The sequence below is a fragment of the Erigeron canadensis genome, chromosome 7 (assembly GCF_010389155.1).
Source record: "Erigeron canadensis isolate Cc75 chromosome 7, C_canadensis_v1, whole genome shotgun sequence".
Classification (NCBI taxonomy): Eukaryota; Viridiplantae; Streptophyta; class Magnoliopsida; order Asterales; family Asteraceae; genus Erigeron; species Erigeron canadensis.
Window position 1 is genome coordinate 27,301,720 of NC_057767.1, and position 22,798 is coordinate 27,324,517.

A 22,798-nucleotide genomic window follows, 5' to 3' on the forward strand; every position below is an offset into this window, starting at 1 on the left:
CTTCAACTTTTATTTATTTTTATTTTATATTTATTAAAATTATATAATTACCAAATGACCATAATCTTTCATTATTATATTCGGTATATGGGACCCGTTTTACTGATAACTGTTGATAGTTAAAAAATTTCAAAAATTAATTCAAAATGTTTGAAAAAAACGGCTAGTAGGCATTTTTGTTTTTTATTGGGGTTTTTTTTACCCCTATTTATACTCAACTTCACACAACCATTACATATCAAATCAACTTCTTCCAACTTTTTCTTTTATTCTCCAAACCATTCAATTTCCAAATGGCGAGACATCTATGGACTCAATCCGAAGATCTTTTGTTATGCAGGTGTTGGATACAAGAATGTGAAACGGAAACCCCAAGGCTAAGCCAAACAACTTGGACCTACATATCTGAAACCTTCAACAGGCGCACGACTGAAGGTCCACGAACCAAATCACAACTATTAGGTCACTTCAAGAAAATTCACAATGAATGTAAGATATTTGAGGCAATCTATACGAGGTTGAATGCATAGAGGCCATCTGATCAGTTACTCTACGCAACAGCATCAGGAGTACCGTTGGAATTATGGGAGGGGTTTCAGTTATGAGCATTGTTTCAGGGAGCTTATCACGGTTGCCCACTTTCGTTTGAATTAAGTCTGTTCTAATATTTGAATTAAGTCTGTTTTAGTATTTTAATTATCTGTGTTATTATTTTTATTAAGTGTCCTTTAGTTTTTTAATTAAGTTTGTTCTATGTGTTGTAATGCCTACTTTGTAATTTAATAAAAACCGACTTTCATTCATAACAACTTAATTGAAAAACATTTTAAAAGTACTTAACATTACAACATAATTTAAAAACATAAGAACATAATTTATAAACATTGAAACATATTAAACACTCATTTTTTTTAATCGTAAACCTGCTTCGGCAGCTATGATCAAATGGTTCAAGTTCACGACCGCATCAGCTAGTTCTTCCATAGCACTTTCAATCTTGTCGATCTTACCCTGCATATAAGTAAAGTATTGACACTCAAGATCAGTACAATGCCCGGTTTGTATATAATCGATCTGTTTGAAACACCATTACCTCTTCGCCTTTAGTTTTTGACCAACTGCAACAAGTTCATCTTTGAACATTCGGTGGTTGAGGATATCAGTCATGATACTATCATTCACTTGATCGACATTCATTGGTGGTTTTCGGTTAGGGGCCTTTGATGAAGAAGCCATTTCAGATATATAGAAGTTTGACTTTTGATCTGAAATCTTTTATAAGGTCCCGGTATTTATAGGTAGACTACAAAGACACTCTTCCAACGTTCAAAATTCAAAATACTTCACAATTCAGATTCATCACAATTCTAAATTTGATTCTTCTACAAACTCACTCACTCTTTCTAACCAAATGACGTCCTCATCATCAAAAAAGAATGTTCACCGACCTCGTCTGACTGAAGATGAGATGAAAACACGAATCATGGTCGATATCAAAGAGGACACCCTCCTTCAAACTGAACTCTCTGGGGTCCTGGGTCACCTACGGGAGAAAAGACGACAATGCGAGCAACAGATTGAGGCAATACATGCACCAGGCCGCAAGGTCTCGAAGCACGAACAAATTCTTTGTTTCTGCAGGATGAGATCAAGAGGGTCAAGCGGGCGGTCGATGATGTTTTTCAGGCCGGGCACACGTTGGGTGACCAATGCACTTGGGCCGAATCGTACCACGGCAATTGTAGGGAAGACAAAACAACTTGGGAAGTCAAATGCCCGGAACACGACAAGCGTGGCTCAATGAACGTGCTTACCGTGGATTAGGAAAAATGTCAATCAAAGATGATGACGATGAAGAGTAATTGTATATTGTGTTTTTATCATGTGTTGTATGTGTTATCTTTTAAATAATGCAATGTGTTTAATAATATAATGTGTTTGTTTAGTTTGATAATTGTATTTTAAATAACATAAATTTAAATTTATTAAAAAAACATTACATTAATAAAAATAAAACACACTACAACTAAATTTGAAACAATTTACATAATTCAAACATTACAATTAAAATTAAAACATTACAACTAAAATTAAAACAACACAACTAAAATTAAAACAACATTATTAAAATGTTGTTGTTGTTGTTGTTGTTGTTGATATTCGAAAGCCATTTGAGCTTGAACTAATGCCAACCTTTGAGCCCTGTTCCAATTGTGACCCATAATTGGGTTGTAGTTCATGGTGTTATAAAATAGTTGAGAAAATGGGTTAACGCCATAATTTGCCAGAGGACCCGTAATGGACGGATTGGAGTTTTTGAGAAACATGTACCTGCATGCTTTTTCAAAACACACATAATTTATTTTGAAAGCGCAGATTTTGTTTTATAATCACAATACCAAACACCCTCTTAATTGGAACACATACTAGTATTTTAAAATGTAAATAACTTTACATTATGTAATGAAATTTTAAATCTATGTATTCGATCAATTAAAAAACTTACAAATGAGAACTTATATAGTTGACACATATATCAGAATATATACTCAATGCACAAAATTTGAAAGTTGATTATACATAATGCACATGATTCAAGTTTCATATAAACTATGACAATTTGTATAAAGTTGTTTGCACTACGAGGTATTAAACCCATTGGAATATTGAAGCATTTTTTTATGACCGATTTAAAACGTATGTGATAATATGGAAAATAATACATCGCTAATTATCCATTCTCTAAGTCTCAATCTCTTCTTTTTTTTTCTTCATTTTGTTGGATGTCATGATCACAAATTTATTAAGATTTATATAAAAAAAATTATTTAGAAGATTAATCATAATATTTTTTTATTATTTTTTAAATTATTTTAAAGAAAGTTAAGTTATTTTGCTATAATTTACAACCAACTTGTTTTTTTCATCAATTCCATTGTAACAAAACATCAAAGAAACAATAAACCAATGTAACATTATAATTAAACTAGATGCATACTTGGGTAATGTGAAAGTGTGACGTCGTAAATGAAATTCCCACAACATGATATTTTATTTATAAAATAATAAAACACACAAATTTTCTCAGTTTGTAAATAAATATCTTCATAGTATTTATTCGTGAATGAAGTTTTTCGTCATTCACACATGATATTTATATAATATTTATATGTTAAATGATAAAGCATACTATTATACACAGTTTGTGGAAAAATTTCTCCATGATATATATTTGTAAATTAAATTCTTCACCATCATACTTTAAAATCCAATCAAAATCTTTTATCTTGTCTCTATTAGATCACAATACCAAAACAAAGGATTGGGAAACTATCTATATGTCTAAATTTGCTCCTTAAACTTATAGCCGTTTGGTTCGCATAATGGTTTAAAGGAATTGGAATTGGAAAGTTTGAAAATTTGTTTTGTGTTTGGTTGACCGAATTTAATGGAATTTTGTTAAAAGAGTTGAACTATATTATCCTTTTTAACATATAATTAAAACTCAATTGCTTCATATAACGTTTATCAACTATTATATGACATAAATACAAATAGTTAAGGTCAAAGTTGATAGATAAATATTTTAAATAATCAAAACAAGATACTTCTAATGAGACAGAGTGAGTAATATTTTTTGATATGTTATTTGTTGCAAATAATTCAAATAGATTTGAGGATTAAGAATATGACTAATTTAAAAAGAAATATTGAAGAACTTCTATGTAAAATAATCAAAACAAGATATTTCTATGTTACATTTAGTTGATGCAAATGAAGTACATCTAGCATTTGTCATGTGATTTATTTTAACCCTTCTTCTCCATTACACATAACATGCTCAAGGTTAAATCTTCCTACTTGGTTAAAGGTCTCATTTATCAGTCTAATTGTATGATGTACAGAGTGTATTTCTCTTACGACTCGTAGATGATTAAGTTGAGAGATAGGGATTATCTAAAAAAAATATAAAAAAAATGATACTCAATTAGTACAAAGCAATTTAATTTTGTCTCGGATTAATTATACGAAAAATTTCATAGCATATATGTTATTTGTGTATCCTGTAGAGGAAACTGGAGGAAAAACGAGAAAAGGCAATGGAGAAGATGCAAAATGATGTGGCAAAAGCAAAAAGAAAAGCAGAAGAAAGACGAGCAACTGCTGAGGCCAAGAGAGGAACCAAAGTGGCCAGGGTCTTGGAAATAGCCAACTTGATGAGAGCCGTTGGTCGGGCTCCTACAAAACGTTTATTTTTTATGCATATACGTCTCTTAGTGTTCCATTATTTTTCGATTCAAGAGCACCCATAAGGTGTATTTATGTGTTTGATCAATGCACAATGGTGAATATCGTATTTGAGTGTGTTAGCATCACTAGAAAGCTTGTGATCGAGAGAATCTTTCGTACAGTGTTTTTGTTAAAATCTAGTACATTTTGAAGTCAAGTAATTGTCGTATTGGCACACTACTAGTGAACTTTGCGTTCGTGACATTTGTGTTGTAATTATGCAGCTTGTAAATGAATAATATTAGTATTATCTATGCTTTGTTAAAGTTCTACTAATCAGTGATCTTTAGTACCTATTAAAGGTATGCAAGACAACTAGTAATCTGATGAACATTCAATTTCATCATTTTCTGTTTGAGCCACGAAATCAATCCAATCAGATTTTCTCAATCAGATCGATGATGCATGTCGTAACGGATCAAAAATTAACTGTATGCAAATTGGTTTGCAGAAAAAGAAAGCGCTGATTGCATAAATGTCACATAAGGCTGGTTTCAAGTGTTGCTGGTTTATTGTCATTCAAACTTGAAGAAACAGAAGAAGCATGTCTGACAAACGTTAACACATAGATATAACGAATACGTTTCTCCCAATAGTCTTTGAACTTATAACCACATGGTTGTTAGGTTATTTGGATGCTCCCACTCCCAAATGCCATTTGGTTACTATATGTTTAGTTTAAGATAGTGATTTTTGTTTCATAATCATTTCAACCAGTTATTACACTTTTCAACTTTTTCTAGAAGCATGATGGACCCTATAAGACCATTTTACATGAAAAAATCTTAGGAAGATCTCCACGTTCGTCGGTTCCTCATTTCTAGTGACCATGACCATTACCTTAGTATAATATACTTTAACCAAAAAGGTATCCTGTACTGGTTACTGATAGATTGAATACACAATCTGGAAATGAATAAATAATTTTGTATGGGTCACATTGGACAAGGGTCAAAAGGGTCTAGAATGTAACACCTCATAAAAATAACCGGTCAGAATGGGTCGCCTGAGCCCTGCCTAAAGCTTATTTTTTCCCTTTAACGTAAGTAACATCTTGGGCACCTTTCCAATTCTGCAAACTGATATATAGCCCTACATGACCAGAAGACATTGGCAATAGTTCTCTGTGCAACAAACAAAAGAAACTACCATGTTATATTCCATCACATACCCATTCTTGACTCTTGAGCAAGTTTAGTTGTATATTGCAGAAAATAGTGTATTCAGATGTCCTTTGACTACTTAAACTTGTCATAAGAAGATAATATATATAAAACTATGAGTTATAGTGACTTCATGAATTTAGTTTATCGTCAAACAGATCACGCCATTCTGAAGTAACAACTTCTTTACCTACATTACAAGGAAACGTTAATGTAACAATATAGTTGTCGGATCATTAGGGGGTACAAGTAGTATACAGAAACATGGAGTTAGTAAGTGTATAAATTACCTCAATAAAACGGTTACACTTGTAAAATGGCATTTTGTTAAGATGATTTTATATTACATACTGAAACAGAAAAACACGTTTTCAGGATTTTAAAACCAATTTAACTATTCGTCTATTCGCTTTAAGAAAACCACTCCAATCACTTGTTCAAAGTGACGTGAAATTAAGCATTAATATGTCTATAGAGGACCCATGACAAGAACATTTGCATATTCAAATCCTTTTCTTCCACCAACTGCAGAACAAAGTGGTGTTAAATTAACAAGAAAAAACAAAGAGGAAATACCATGGAAAGGAGTCAATTAGTCACAACAATACTTTATCATGTCACATTTGCATATTTTAGATCTTGTGTATCTTGTTATATACATATTCTGTCCATTTGATTCACCTTTTTGCATACTAAAATCAGAAAGTGCTTAAATTCCACTTCTAAATATCTCATTTAAATGTCCAACTATGATCAAGTGTCTCAAAATCTTCATATTGATGAAGATATAAGAGATGTACATGCTTTGACTCCACCATATTACGCGCTTTCCATGACTACTAGTGATAGGGCCTCACGTGGAGATTTTTCAAATATGAGTGTTACTAATAGTACACTAGTGCTAGCAGGATCACCGAGAACAAGCACCACAACTGAAAACGACAGTGCTAGCAACTGGGGTTTTGGAATGCGTCCTTCTTTATCTCCTACACGGGAAGATAGTGGTTCTGTTGCCATTAATGGGGGCAGGGAGGTGGTGCCTTCTGTCAGAAGCTATAAGAAGGAAGAAGTTGAATCCATGATAATGGCTTGGAAAAATGCAAAGGTAGCTGAGATTAACAACCGGTTTAAGTGTGAAGATGCGATAATCAATGGTTGGGAGAGCGAGCAGGCTCAAAAATCCTCTTTAAAGATGAAGAAAATCGAGGTATGCCAAACTTCAATGCAATTAGCATAATATTTAGTTCAAGGTCATCATGGTACATTAAGTGAGGTTCTATATAATGATCATTTAATTTATTTAAGAGAAGCTAATAATTTATTTTTGTCATTTGTTTGTGCAGAGAAAGTTGGAAGAGAAACGAGTAAGAGCAATGGAAAAGATGGAGAACGAGATAGCAAAAGCGCATCAAAAACCCGAAGAAAGAAGAGCATCAGCAGAGGCCAAGAGGGGCACCAAAGTTGCTAGAGTTCTTGAAGTAGCTAACTTGATGAAAGCTGTTGGAAGGGCTCCTGTTAAGAACTCATTTTTTTAAGAGACTCTTGACTATCTTGTTAGTTCATGATCTATATAATGATGATTTGAAGTTTGAAGAATATCTTATATATGACTTGGACTAATCTATCTTTAGTTCATCTAGTAAATTGTAAAATTATATTTCTCATTGTTTTCATTTATCAATATTTAAGTTTGTGTGGACTGTATCTTGTATGGTATTTTCAATATACAAGATGCCACTATTTAAATTAGTTATGTACACATTATACTATGTTAACTCATGGTATACGGTTGGCTATTTTTATAAATGCCTAGAGACTGTATTTGGAAGATCAAATAAATTTTCTTGTCTATATATATGGTCTCTGTGTGAAATTTTAAAGTTTTGATAGTTGTGTTTCAATGCTATATTTGTATGTGGCTACATAGTTTTATGTATAGATATATTATGGGCCTTATGGCCTAGATATGAGTATATGACTAGATTCATTGTAAGGCCTAGTCTAGGCCCATGAGATGATATGGCCCATTGTCACACCTTTCTACTCGATGTGCACTTTGTTTTTTCAAACATAAAATGTAAATGTAAACCTAGAATGTAAATGTCTGCAAGATAGTTCGAAAATAATTTTGGACGATCTTGGGATACATGACACTACTTGATTGAAAGTTAAAGCTTGTGCCATCTTGTTGCTTTTGATGCTTAATAGTAACACCTTCAACATCCTTGATTAGTAGGTCATGACTTCAAATTGTTGGATTTAGAACCAAAGCAGATGTTGTTTGTTTTAGTATTTAAGATGAACATTGAAGTGAGTGGTTGGTTTCATGTTAATGAACTACTTAGAAATAGTGTCGGAATATAATTTATTGTATGGCTTAGCCGGCAAGTGGTGGCGGGTCAAGTGGACAACCATCCACGACATTACAATTCAAGGACTTTGAGCTTAGAGTCCAATTTTCCAATATTTTTATTATTTTTCAAGATCAAAAATTTTTTTAAGAAAAAAACCTCGAGCTCATAAATGTTTGTTTTAAAGGTCGGATACATGGCTTGGTCATGATGTTGTCTTTTTTTTTTTTTTTTGGTTTTTCCTTTTCTTTCTTTGTGTGCACGACTAATCGATCTCATTAGTCAAATGTCGGATGCATGGCTCGGTCATGATGTTCGATTGGTCATGTGTTCTCAACTAATCGGATACATTTTATGCATATGCACGTTAGCCTATCTAGAACCGACATTTGGTGAAGCCGGTAGTCAGCCGCCATCACCTTTTGACTCATGTATTTTACGAGGTTTATGAGTTTTATATACACTACTATTAAAAATTTTACATATATTTATTCATTAGTACGTATTAAGTCAGTACACTTATAGTTATGGGAAATAAACACCACAACGGTAAACACAAATGCAGAATTAACCCTTTTGTTTGGCAACCTTTCCCAACCCATGTGAACCTATGAGGAAACTGACATGTAGGGAACCCTAAATGCAATCAAAATCAGTCCCTAATGGTAATAAGATAAGCAAACAATAGCACACACAAACCCAAAAACTTTTAGCATGGAAAACCTCTCAAAGTGAGAGTAAAAACCACGAGACCCGTAGGCCGCTTAAAATCCACTATTACCAATAATAAAGCAATACAATCAGACCTTATCTAGCTAATACTAGAGGCATAAACCAATCAGCATACACTTGGAATATAGCATCAAGATGTATGGAAATAAAACAAAGACAAATGAGGAACAACATCACCAGAAGATCTGCTCTCTGTTCCAACCCCTGTAACTCAGCCTTCAGACCTACTGAGACAAATTCAAACATCCAAAATGTTGACCCTGATGTTATGAAACTCCTATCCAAAAATGGGGACGATCCAACGGTTCAATCTCCGGGGATCGAAGCTTTTGTGAACCACTATTAGAAAAAACGAGATCTACAGTCTCTCTTTTTCATCACTCTCTATTATTGTTATCTCTATGTGATAGTGGCTACCCATTTGCATCATATGATGCCCTAAAGTCAACAAGAGTCAAAGAGACTCTTAGATATGGGCCTATTTGATAGGCTTTTCTCATAAGGCTAAAAAAAACAACCCAACAATAATCCTTTTTGACAAGCAAGATATTGATCAAGTAGTTAACATTTTTACCTTTATGAGGACAAAATTCATGATTTCAATCCCTAACTACTTAAAGTAGAGATAAAACTGTCTGCATCTCAAACATTTCATATATCATCAAAAACAATATCAAAACCCATAACTACTTTTATTTTGAATGGTCAACTAGGCTATTTATAACCCAAATAGCAACCGGGGTAACTCAATATCGCTAGCTGACCTAACCCAATCAGATGAAATCCAAGCCGGTTTATTCAACAATCCGAAAGAACACATCCGTATGTAGGCACGACGACGAACAAAAAACGATATTAGAGTTGCTTGTAGTCATTTTTGTAAGTATATCCATTCTATTTCAAGTTTTTAACAATTATGTAAAAGAGTAAAAAAATTTCGAGAGAGAAAATCCTCATCTTTTCCTTCCATTTTTCCTAGTATCTTTCCCTACATCATAAATATATAAATATGGCGGTCTACGTTTCTTCTAATTTCATCACCCTCCTCCACCTTCCCAACTATTTACTCCCCCTTTAACATTTCATCATTTTAACAACACAGATCTCACATTCTCAAACTTTGCTGCCCCATTTTTAGGTAATTTCTTACCTTAATTCTGCCATTTTCTTCATTTTTTCCATATGGGTTTTTCTGGGTATTCCAAAAGTTTGGAACTTTTCTATTTTATTTGCATTTTTAGGGCTTTATTATGGGTTTTTAATGTTATATTAGTCTATCATTTTCTTTTTTGTTCAGTTTCTAATTTGAGCTATACAATTTCTATTATTGTTTTTGTCTGTTATATGTGCTGAAATTTTGTCTTTTTGTTATACTTTTTGCAAGATCTTGAAACTGAAATATATGTTTATTTGTTTCAATTATTGATTTCCCATTAAGTTTTATATACTTAATTCATTTATATTGTTTTATAATTTTTTCAGGTCTTAAAATCTTGGAAGCCTAATGGTGAGCTAAATTTTTAATTTTTTAAAGCTATATGAAATGGGCATTTGATCAAAAAATTTATTTTAGACCAAAAATGAGTTGTTTATCCATTTAATTTAAATTTATGTTTGTTTGTTGTAATTAGGGGGAAGCTTTTAATTTAAATTTATGTTTGTTTGTTGTAATTAGGGGGAAGCTCCAGCTTTCTTTGATGAACATACTAGTTTTTCAAATGGGCTGCATTTAAAACTGAAGGAATTTGAATCTGCTACTGCTGTTGGGAATAAGACAGTATGATGCTGAACCATATCTATATGTATATATATATGTATGTATATGTAGGTCTTAAATGTAGTGTCACCTGAAAACTTACTGGTGAATAAACTTTGTATATGTTGTTTGAAACCAGTATGTGATTGGTGGGAGTGGACTTGATGATCCAACATTAAATGGTGTTCGAGTTTTCGATAAGTCCACTGGTAGATGGTGAGTTTGAAGCTTTTCTTTTTGCTATGCGGTTATGCACATATGCTATGATAAAAAGTATTGATTTGAGTATATTTGTTTTTTTGTTGTAAAGGGTTGTTCCAACCGTCTTAGGAACGAAACCGAAAGCATTCAACGGCCATTCAGTGTTGCCTTTGAATAAAGAGAAAATATTGATTATTAAACATAATTCGAAATCTGATGATGGTGTTTGGTTTCTTGAGGTGGGTGTATTTACTGTTTTAAATATGTACAAGAAGTATGTGGGGGTTTAATGAAATTGACTAATTGATAAGTAATTACGCGTTGGTAGGTTGACACCCAATTTGTTCGAGATCAGAAGGTTAAGTTTGAAACTGAGGTTGTTGCCTGGAGTAAGGGTGTTATTGGTGATGCCGAAAGGCCTATTGTAATTAGTGGCCCGTCTGGTGTAGGTAAGGGTACACTAATTAACATGTTGATGAAAGAGTTTCAGACAATGTTTGGATTCTCGGTTAGCCACACAACACGAGCGCCGAGAGAAAAGGAGGAAAACGGCATCCATTATCATTTCACTAACCGAAATGTTATGGAGGAAGAAATAAAAGCTGGGAAGTTTCTCGAGTTTGCTGCTGTTCATGGAAATCTTTATGGGACTAGCATTGAAGCCGTTGAGGTGGTTGCTGATGCAGGAAAGGTATATATGTCGACTCCTATTAGTTGCTATATTTGTTCATATATTTTGACTCAATAATTTTTATATGCTCCTAAACATATGCTACTATGCTAGTGCTTAAATCATAAGAAATCCATATATAACTATTCATATTGGATAAGTTTGATATTGAAACCTAAATAGTATCTTTTTCTAAGCATTATAGAGGAGTGTCCTTTTACCTAGGGCAGACCTACATTATCACAGCATACCGTGAAATTTTCATGTTGTTCAATAGTTAACAAATAGTGAAGTGTTGTTTGACTTTGCAAAAAGTTCTTGTATAGACATGTAATGCTAAAATGGGGGTGTCATCCTTTGTTTACTTAAGATAGTGAGTCTGATTTTGTGTAGAGATGTATCCTTGACATTGATGTTCAAGGGGCAAGGTCTGTGAGGGCTAGTTCACTTGAAGCTATTTACATCTTTATTTGCCCACCCTCGTTTGAGGAGCTTGAGAAGCGCCTTCGTGCAAGGTTTGAGCTATTGTCAACGACAATCTTGTCTTGTCATAATAATTTCTTTGTAAGTTTCTTAACAACTCGTCTATTATATTCAGAGGAACAGAGACGGAAGAACAGATTCAAAAACGGCTCAGGAATGCTAAGGCTGAACTTGAACAAGGAACATCTTCTGGTCTTTTTGATCATATCTTGGTGAATGATGATCTCAAGACTTGTTATGAACGACTTAAGGTGAAACTACTTCTTAGCTAGCGTTTTTACTTTGGTTAGTATTGGATGTTTATTTTATCTGGTTATTTTTGTTATAGAAAATCCTGGGTCTTGATGGAAGTACAATTACGAATGCTACTCCAAAAACACGTGAGTTTCTTCTTCTTATAAAAAGTTTGCTTGAGATTGTTTGGATATTCTGGTTAGAAATACTTTCCATCGATTCTTTTTGACATGATATCTGTTAGCTCCTAAAATTATCTGATTAACCAGACACTTAAAGTCCTCTGATTATCTGGTTATGACAACCTCAAACAGCATAAGCACATCCTTGCATGATCTTCTATATGCGGTTTTAGTACAGCCGAGCTGATTATTTGCTTCTAAATCATTCAATATCATATACTAACTTTTTAAACGTATAATCCAGCAACTGAGGTGTTCGCTTTGCCAACAGACCTCTCATTGACCAAAGTCGGTGAAAAGATCCTGATAAAAAGCAGGAATGCTGATCAAAAGTGAGTACAATAGAACTTCAACGACCAAAAGAACACTTTTCACTGGTTATATTAATTCCCAATATTTATAAGAAAATGTTTGCTTCTGCTTATGTAGGACTGTGCTCGATTTATCTTCTATAAAAGGCGGAGCACCTGGCCGGACTAGAGGGCTAAGTATACACGCTGCTAATCAGCATACAGATATTGACAACAATGGTGGCAATTTCTAGAGGCTGATATCTCCAGCTTTCTTAGTACTAACTAAAGTCATGAATTCCTTTCCGATTTATTATATTAAGGAAAACCCGAAAGAGTTGAATTCAAAAGAGGCGAATGAAGGTAGTCTTTTATTTATTTATTTTCTTTAAGTGTTGCATGATTCCACTTTGTTCATTATTTTTTCCAACTTTTCAGTCATATGGATTATGCTAATAGTAGAAGAATGAATTAGGTTTTGTATCATTGGAACAAAAATTGCATCTCAAACTCATTTCTATTATCTGAAAATGATTGATTTATAAAGTATGGAAACAGAAATTAAGGATTTGTGATTGGCCACCTATTATGGGTGTCAATGTTATTGTTTTAACATTATGTGTCTGGTTCTAATTGGTTAGATCTTATGGTATACTTATGTGTGGTGGTTGGCTGGTTGCTATTCGGACCCGCCTGATTAAAGGCAAAATAGATCAGACAAGCACACTTTGATTGGGTCTTGCTATATTAAAGGTAAGAAGAAGACACCAAAAGACATTTGCCTGCCAACTTAATCTTGTGATGGAACCACCCGTGAATGGTCTATAGGCCCAGTTAATTAGGATTGGTTAACTCCCCAAGTGATCGTGTGTTCCAAGTCTTGTCAAGGACACTTGTCAAAAATTGTGTCTTTGCTTAATTAAAGCTCGAACCTATATTGCGACAGGATGGTTTGGATGACTAACCCACTTTCTTAGCCTGCTTCGGTCCTAGAGGGTTTTTGTATGTGCTAGTGAAAGTAGTCAAATAATGATCTTTGGCAAACATGTATTTTTTGGTACTGCTCAAGATGGGCAAGAACATATAACTTTCGGCATGGGTTGAGTTTACTGTGAATCTTTTTCACCTACATTTTGTTTATAATTTTATATGTTTCACATGTTGAGTTACGGTTGCATTTTGCGGTATGTTTTGTTATAGTTTGTGTCAACCGTCGATTGGTCCCATTTAGGGTCCGAAAATGATGGTCCAACCACTATTAAAATGTACGAATGGTTTAACGGCTTGAGAAGCTGGTATCTAGCCAGAAAGCAGCGAATTGAAAACAATTTAGTTAAAATGGTCCCAAAATTTTATGTGAACTGGTCCTAGGGTAGGGGTTAGATTGAAAAAGGACTCGCCCTGGCCAATGTGCAAATGTTCAGTTTTGGGAATATTTATATTCTCTATGTTGCTAAGTTTATTGTAAGTTTCACTTTTTTAAGTATTGGTTGCTCGTGCTTGAACATCCTTTCAATGGTTGAAAGGATATCTTTTTATTCAAGAGGTTTTATGTTCAAGCTTTGGGGTGAGCATATGAAGTCTTTCTATGAGAGTTTGGTGTAGGTTTACCCACGTTCAAGTCTGTCTTAGGACGGAATAGTACAGGGTTTTTCCCCATCGGGTATTTGAAATAGGTATTTTTACTTCGAGAGAGCTCTCTAGAGCGGATCCAATTAAGAAAACGTATGTTAGACCTCCCGCTATTGAATCGGGACACAAAATTTCAAGCGAAATTCACTTAAAAAATATATATATTGCTTGCTCAAAGTTACAAAGTTTTGCTCTCTTTCTATGTTTTCCAAAGTTACAAAAAATATATACATTTTTACGTGGTTGTATGAGTATCAAAAGTTTACGTCTTACATTCATAAATTGTGTGATTTATTAGTAACAGTTTTATTATAATCTTATAATCTTAGAAGGATGTAGTTGTTATTATACCAAAATTTATGACAACACCGAATCAAAATTGGCATGTGATATGCCAAACCATGTCAAATATGCCAACTTATAGGGGTGGTGGCAACTATGCCAAAAGATGTCAAATTGATGAGTACTATATAACCAATTACAATAAAAAACTTGGCAAATGATTTTGTAAGTCTCATGTTAAGTTCTCTCTCCATCCATATACCCATGCCAATGTCATATGCCAATGCCGCATGCCACACAATGCCAAAAACAAGAGAATAGTGTTACCGCATGTCAATTTGCGATACCACACAAACTTGCTGCTCATATCTTTCACCTTTAGTTCTATGTATACATAAGTATATTATAAGTTAAAATTTTTAAAACATATTAGAAAGATTTTGTGTAATAAAATTGGCTGACCTTTAATAAAAAAAAAAAATTATAAAAAAATCTTTGTTATTATTATCTATATATATACCACCTTGAAAAAACTCTCACATGTTCTCAACCTTAAGAAAAAACCTACGGCCAAGAAAAAGAAGCTACGATCGACTATCAAAAAGGTTTTTTTATTTATATACTTTATTCATATTTAATCATTATTATTAATCGTATAATTTAACATTGAACTTTTATGTTATTGTTATTGTTATTATTATCTATTTTAATTTAGTTTGTTATCCATTATAGGTTCATTATGGCTTCTTAAACCCTCACATATTATCAACCCTAAGAAAAAACCTACGGCCAAAAAGAAGAAAAATCAAAACGTTCGAGATGGTATTTATTGATGAATTTATGTATTTTTCAAATTATATACTCTACACTTTTTGTTTCTCTTTTTATTTAACTAAAGTTGGAAAAAAAATATATAACTGAAATCAATATGTATATGGAGTTAAATTTATATATTTCTTCTTTAATTTTCGTATTGATTAAGTTGTGATATTGGTCATACACATTTTGTTTCTCTGAAAATCAAAACGTTGATGAATTGGTATGTATTTTTCAAATTATATACTCTACACTTTTTGTTTCTCCTTTTATTTAACTAAAGTTGAAAAAAAAGGTAAACTGGAATTAATATTTATATGGAGTTATTTTTCATATGTTTCTTCTTTAGCTTTCGTATCGATTAAGTTGTGATATTGGTCATACACTTTTTGTTTCTCTTTTTATTTAACTAAAGTTGAAAAAAAAAGAGTAAACTGAAATATATATTTATATGGAGTTAATTTTCATATGTTTCTTCTTTAGCTTTCATATTCATTAAGTTGTGATATTTGTCATACACTTTTTGTTTCACAATTATTATAAGATTTATATAGCTTGAGACTACTCGTCCAATGGACAGGTTTGAACACTAGTTATATAACTAAAAGAGTAAGTTGGGGGTACAATTGGCACCCCTAATCCCCCTTTTTGAGCCTAATCCTCCCTCCTTATTAATTCTATATTTTTATAATATATATTTAATCGTTATATTTATTAAGGCCGACATTTATATTATTAATAATAAAAAAAACTTCCAAAAATTATTTTTATTTTATTATCTATATATATACAACCTACAAAAAAAACCCTCACATATTCTAAACCCCCCCCCCCCCCCCCCCAAAAAAAAAAAAAATACGGCCAAAAAAACTAAGAGCTACAATCGACTACCAAAAGGTTTTTTTATTTTATTTATATACTTTGTTCATATTTAATCATTAATATTATTATTTAACATTAAATTCTTATGTTATTGTTATTATTATCTCTTTTAATTTATTTTGTTGTCCATTATAGGTTCATGGCTTCTTTTTCAACAACCAAATATAAGACCACATTAGTTCATCTTGTAGATCTTAAGCCAACACATGTTAACCATCATCTATGACTCCGTGTTGTGCATATATGGACTGTTTCGGAGTGGAACAGCCCGACGAAAATCAAAATGTTCGAAATGGTCTTTGTTGATGACTTAGTATATATTTTTCAAATTATATACTGTACACCTTTTGTTTCTTTTTTTTTAGTTTAACTCTAAATTGTTTAGTATAAAATTGTTGTTTGTGTTTATAGTAAGTTTAGATATAAAAAAACTACAAATTTTATATATAACTAAAGTTGAAAAAAAAAGGTAAAGTGGAATCAATATTTATATGGAGTTAATTTTCATATGTTTCTTCTTTAGCTTTCGTATTCATTAAGTTGTGATATTTACGCATTAGTTCTTCAAATTTTTGCCTTATTTTAATCGTTTTATGTTTTATTTTTAGTTATTTTAATTTTATTCGGTATCTATTTAGTATACTTGAATTTCAATTTTTTAGCTTTGATTGATATTTTTTTAGACTAATCGTCGGCCTGATCACTATGGGGACCATCGATCAAGAAGGACTTCGGTAACTTATATAGAATCTGGTATATAGAATGATAATGAAGGTTCAATATGGTCAGTCGAGTTGGATCATTTATATGAACAAAACTCGCAGATATACTATTGGGGAGAAAATTGATAACAATATAGTCAGTGTATTTTATTTTTATTTTTATCTTTTTGGGGGGTCTTTTCGCTAGATCTGGACACACGAGGTGGATAAGCATTTGGATTACTTGTATGTGTAATAACTCACTTTTTTTTTATCAGTATATCCTTGAACTGGACACAAGAGATAGACATGTATTGCAAGTCAAGTACGTAAAGCTTGAATAATTGTGTGAATTGATATAAATTGATTCTTGACAAAATAAAATATATTCTGAAAACCGGAAAATGGGTCAAGAGAGGAGGTTTCTTCTTATTCAAGTAATCCGGGGAGAATGGGTCTTTGATTTCAATGAACACCACTTAAACAAATTATCCCCATGACCGTTTTTAGACACCCACTATATATTTACACATGGAGGTGCAAATCTATAACCTCTTGTGAGAATGACGCCTGACAACAAAGTAATTTTAACGTTGGTTAATAATGTTAAAAGGTGTATTTGTAATTAATGAAAAAAGAAAGTTTAGATGACACCATATTCTCTTGTTATGTCACCCTAAAAACTTACACAGTTTGCCATCTTTAGAACTCTATATTTAACTATAAGCATCGCTTAAATCCCTGTATTTCATACTCTAAAGCGTAGATGTGTTATGTGTATTCCCTCTAAATCAGCATTCTATAGTGTAAAGCATAAACAATAATCAATGTTAGAGATATCTATATGTGGACAAATAGAAAGAGCACATCTTTTCGGGCAGACAATCACTTGCCAAATGTATAATTTCAATTTCAAGTATTGTGTTATGTTCGTTTCCGTTTGCATATATCTTGGGTTGGGTAATACCCAAGATTTGCATTCTAATTGTCTAGACATGACTATGTTATTAATGCAATAGTAGATTAAAGGCATAAAAAGTCTAGATAAAATCTATGAGCTGAAAAAGCTAAACAACTTGCAATTTTGATGGAGTAAAATATGATAATGTTATATTGTTATTACCTTATGACGTACTAAAAAACTGAAATCAAATAAGCTTTTCAGAAATATGTAAAGCTAAACTTAAACACACATTTCAGCAATCGCCCAGACCAGTAATGAAATAAACAACTGCCCATGCTTTTTGTGACCAGATTTTTAAAAATCGAGAGACCGAATAGGGCAGATGTTTTGATCATGATGCCAAAAGATGAAGAGAGGAGATGTGTAAAGAAAAGCAGCATTTTTCTTCACATGGACTTGTTAAGATCTACGAGGCTTGAAAGAGTTTATACCAGTCCAAAAAGGGCAGATATTCTTCTCCTAGACTCCGACTTCACACACCTAGCAAAGAAGTGAACTGCTCTCCTATGTACCTAGACTAACAAGGCTCTAAATCATCTCTTTCGAGATTGTAATGTAAGTGCCCACAGGGAGGAAAGCAAATTTGCAATCAAGAGTCTGTATTATAAAATTTTTGGTCAAGTATCTGAAACTTTGTTAGAAGCAGCAATACGATAAGTTAGGTACCACTGAAACCTGGTTGACAAAAAAGGATAATATATACAAACTACAAACAAGTGAAGTCAAACGGAATAGCTTAAAGCCTTAAAATGCAATGCAACAGCTCAACGATCTAAAAAGCGACAGATGTCTTCAAGAGAAACCAATATTATGACCAAATTTTGTTTGGTCTAGAATCATTCAAGAGCTAGATAAACATAAAGTAGTGACATAGCAAATACCAGTCTACCATTGCAGTCAAATATATCACTTCAAAAATTGTAACTGCAGAAGTCCTACATAAAATACTATCTCAAAAGACTCGCCAGACATAAAACAAACAGTAAAATACAAGTAAAACCAATGCATCTAAGGATCGGCAATTGTAACCTCAACCTCAACACCTGGTTCAATGGTGATGGAGGTGATTTGCTTCACGACATCTGGTGAGCTGAAAAGGTCAATAACACGCTTGTGGACACGAAGCTCGAACCTATCCCATGTGTTTGTTCCTACAAGACGAACAATTTTATGGATCATCTATAAGAATTTCAAAGATGGTTAAATTATACTAAATCTTATTGATGGACAAAAAGCATGTACGATAAATTAATACCTTCACCACAGGGGGATTTCCTGGTAGTGATCTTGAGAACTTTAGTTGGCATCCTTACAGGTCCCTTAACTCTCAGTTTCTTGTCCTTGGATCCACGGATCAAATCCGCACACACTGCCATAAAGAATATAATACATATCAATATACACAACTAAACCCGTATGTCTAGACCCCAATAATAACAAAAACAGATTCTCGTATTTAATACTAAAACATACGTTGTGGATACATGACTCATAGATATCAAAAATTCACAGAAAATCAGTATGACATGATCTCAAAAATTACAAAAAACGATTCTCAAATATCACTAACACATACGCTAAGGATACATATCTCATGACTGATCATCCCAACACTACATAGTAGTTTCTGTATCATCCTACAGACAAAACACTTACCAAGCCCATTTTAAGTCAACAACTGCAACAGCATTATCCACAAACATAATGTAGTACATCAAGACAATGTTTCAGATGATGTTAACCATATCCCAATTCTGTTTAACTAATTTTTTCATATATCCCAAAAAAAAACACCTGTAGAGCAACTATCATTGAAGAATCAAGTTTATTAATTTAATGAGTAGCAAAACACAAGCGTCGGTTCCTAATCATGGTTGTAAATCTCGGTTATCTCGGCCGATATATCTCCGATATATCAATTATCGGTGGTCTACCGAAATGACATATTCCCGATATATCCCTGATAAATCCGATATATCCCCGATATACCTTCGATATATCGCTTATCGGTGGTCGACCGAGATGATACCGAAAAGCGATATTTACAACCTTGTTCCTAATCCTTTTTGGTTTTGCCAATAAAGAGAGCAAGGCCACAGACCTAATATCTTCTAACGCACCCATTACTTTAACACAAATAATCTTTATTTAAACAATTACAGTATTCTCATATGCTACTATATCTAAACATATTTCTAGTTCACAGACCATAGACTATTCCTGAATCATATAACAAAGTAACTTAACAACCAACCAATACCAAACTGCATCGGACTTGGACATGAATAAAAAAAGATAGTCAAAACGAATACCTTTCTCAAGATTCGTAACATTCTTGGAAGAGAGTGTGATTCTTATCTTGTGAACCTGTTCTTGGGTCTCTTCAAGTCCCATCTTTCCTGGCTTCACGGCAGAGTATGGTGCAGCAGCCATGTTTGCACTTTGTTTTCTGCTACCATAAACCCAAAACTTAATAACCCAACAGCACACAATCACAGCACAAAAACTAATCCAACAAAAACATAAGTAAACTTACAAAACCGACAGTTAAAAAAACTCAAAAACAAAACAAGTTCCAGCAGAAAACTCGCAATGCTGTAAATTTAAGAATTTAAGCTAATAAACATAACATGATTCGGGCAAAAAAACGCTATGGAATTACCAACACATGATAGCTACACACAAACTAAACCGATCCGAACTAACTCTTAAAAAGAATCACAAATATGGTTGCATTTTGTTTTCTGAAACCATAAAATCCAAAATTTAAAAACCCAACAACACACAATCACAACACAAAAACTAATCCAACAAAAACAGCGTAAGCCAACGTAAAAAAACTCGAAACAAAACAGATTCCAGCAGAAAACTCACAATGCTGTAAATTTAAGCTAATAAAAAAGACATAGTTCCAGCAACAAAACGCCACAAAATTACCAGCATACAAACTAAACCGACCCGAATCAACAACAAAACGAAAAACGATTCGGGGAGCAAACTTATAATGCAATTTATTATGATTAAACTATTAAAGATAATGTATAAAAACTTAAAACATAGCTTACAGAAAACATTACCAATAAAAGCAAACCGACACGACAAGCAGTTAGCACATTAAAAAAGGATCCAATACAAGTTCAAAAACAACACATAATTCCAACAAACAGCTACAATAATTAACATATATATATATATAGCAACTCAGCTACATCAAAATATACAAGATAAATCCCACAATAATTAACATATATATATATAAGATACAGCAAAAACCAAATAATTCTAACACATACTGTATATAATAGAAATGAAACAAATACTTATATATGTATATATATATATTATATACAATAACGAACCTGAAGAGATTTAAGTCTAGGGAGCTGCTGCTGCTGCAAAAGTGTGTTTTTTGTGTGAGTAAAGGGGGGGATGGTATAGAAACCCTAGATTTATTTTATAACCCTATTATTAGTCACTCAAGTAGTTTGGGTCTGAAATAATGGGCTTTGGTGGTTTTTTTTTTAAGTTAAGGCCCAATTGGAAAGTTCGGTTTGAAATCTCGTTTTGTTATTTTGAGTTGGGGGGAAAAAATGTTTAAGGCACATAGTTAAAATGAGTTTGTGATACTTGCACTGTATCCGCAAAATGTGGTGGTAGCGGTCTAGTGGTGGCGTGACTGTTGGTGGTGGAGGTGGCGCCGAGTGTTTAATAAACAAACTAAACGTTCTCATTCATATTGTTTTTCTTCTTTATATCTTTAATAAACAAATCAAGTTCAGTAAATTTCTTAACAAAAAAAATATATGGTTTTATTTATACTTTAATTCTATTTTTGGTATATTGTTCGTGTTTGTTTATTATTTGATATTGAATTGTTATGCTATTGTCACGACATTTTTTATCTTCTTTAATTTAGTTTATTGTCATCTGTAATTTGATTATGGTTTATTCATCAATTACAAAAAAGTTAATTCTTACTAGCATTGTACCCGCGCGATGCGGCGGTGGTCGTGACGGCGACGGTGTGGTGGTGGAGGCGAGTGTTGGTGGTGGATGCGACGTCGAGTGTCGTAGATAATTCATATAAAAGTAATTGATTTAAAAGGTTAATGGAGATATTTTAGAAAAATAAAGGATTGATAGTGTAATTTAATTATTAATGTTAAGAGAATAATATATGTGAAAATATTTTAAAGGGTTGTAGCCTTGTAGGTGTAAATATTACATAGGACAACATTTTAGACATTTCTCCTATGTAACTTTCAACATGGGGGTATTTTCTTTAATATAAAGTATAGAAGTATAGATTAACAATATGTTAAGATTTATGTGTTATTCTTTTATTATAAAAAAACATTTTTTTTTAATTTCAGACTTTATTTATTATAATTAGTGAGGACCTAGGAAAGTACAAACTAAAGATATGAAAAAACGATTACAATACGACTTTAGCTACAATACAACCTATAGGTCTCTTATCAAACCTCTTATCACGTAACTTTCATTTCATTTGTTTTTGGCCACAAACTCTTTCCATCTTTAAGTTTTATTTTCCTTTTCAACTATAACACCTAATAACTAACATACCTACACATCATTCAACAACTAAAATACCCAAACTAAATAATTTTTAGGCTTTTAGATTTTTACTACCAACTTTTTGGTTCTTTCATTATTAGTCACTATTTTTTTTTTAATCTTCTACCCCTCATATAAACCTGTTATTAATTTTTACAACCAAACTATTGGTTTCTAACATTGACAGCCTTTTTTTATTATTTTTTCTAACTTGTTACCCTTTATAGTAAACTTTAGATGATTCAAAACTTATACCACCATTTTGGGTAACGTTACATGTATTTGCACGATGCGACTATGATAGTGGTAGTATTAGTGGTGTAATGATAACGACGACATCGAGTGATGTAGATTATTAATGTCAAAATAATTGATTTAAAAGATGTTAGTGTAATTATTTAAAAATTGATTTATACCTTTTTAATAGACTTTTGAACCACTTTTTTCTTTTTCGTGTTGTATCTTTCTAGATTTATGATATGTTTTTGTAGTATACATTTATTGTTTATACATATTAACCACTTTATACGCGTTAAAAATTTTACATAACGTTATATTTTCAGGGCAAACACCTAAGTAAATATTTAGTCT

General features: G+C 32.5%; 3 protein-coding genes across 3 annotated transcripts; 2 read left to right on the forward strand and 1 right to left on the reverse strand.

The window, feature by feature from the left end:
* The first annotated feature begins 6,192 nt into the window (after positions 1-6,192).
* On the forward strand, positions 6,193-6,988 carry LOC122606632 (remorin 4.1-like). Its single transcript, XM_043779471.1, has 2 exons — positions 6,193-6,660; positions 6,797-6,988. The coding sequence occupies exons 1-2, from the start codon at positions 6,193-6,195 to the stop codon at positions 6,986-6,988; spliced, it is 660 nt and encodes a 219-aa protein (XP_043635406.1).
* A 2,547-nt stretch (positions 6,989-9,535) lies between these two features.
* Positions 9,536-12,965, forward strand: LOC122607389 (guanylate kinase 2-like). The gene is made up of 11 exons (XM_043780351.1): positions 9,536-9,674; positions 10,019-10,043; positions 10,212-10,313; positions 10,432-10,508; positions 10,603-10,732; positions 10,822-11,184; positions 11,557-11,678; positions 11,762-11,897; positions 11,975-12,026; positions 12,307-12,394; positions 12,492-12,965. Exons 2-11 carry the CDS (start codon positions 10,041-10,043, stop codon positions 12,604-12,606), a joined length of 1,188 nt encoding a protein of 395 aa, XP_043636286.1. The 5' UTR covers positions 9,536-9,674; positions 10,019-10,040; the 3' UTR covers positions 12,607-12,965.
* A 5,455-nt stretch (positions 12,966-18,420) lies between these two features.
* On the reverse strand, positions 18,421-21,090 carry LOC122607295 (40S ribosomal protein S20-1-like). The gene is made up of 4 exons (XM_043780235.1): positions 20,989-21,090; positions 19,942-20,078; positions 18,885-18,998; positions 18,421-18,780 (listed from the first exon to the last, which is right to left on the reverse strand). Exons 2-4 carry the CDS (start codon positions 20,060-20,062, stop codon positions 18,638-18,640), a joined length of 378 nt encoding a protein of 125 aa, XP_043636170.1. The 5' UTR covers positions 20,063-20,078; positions 20,989-21,090; the 3' UTR covers positions 18,421-18,637.
* Positions 21,091-22,798: the final 1,708 nt, after the last annotated feature.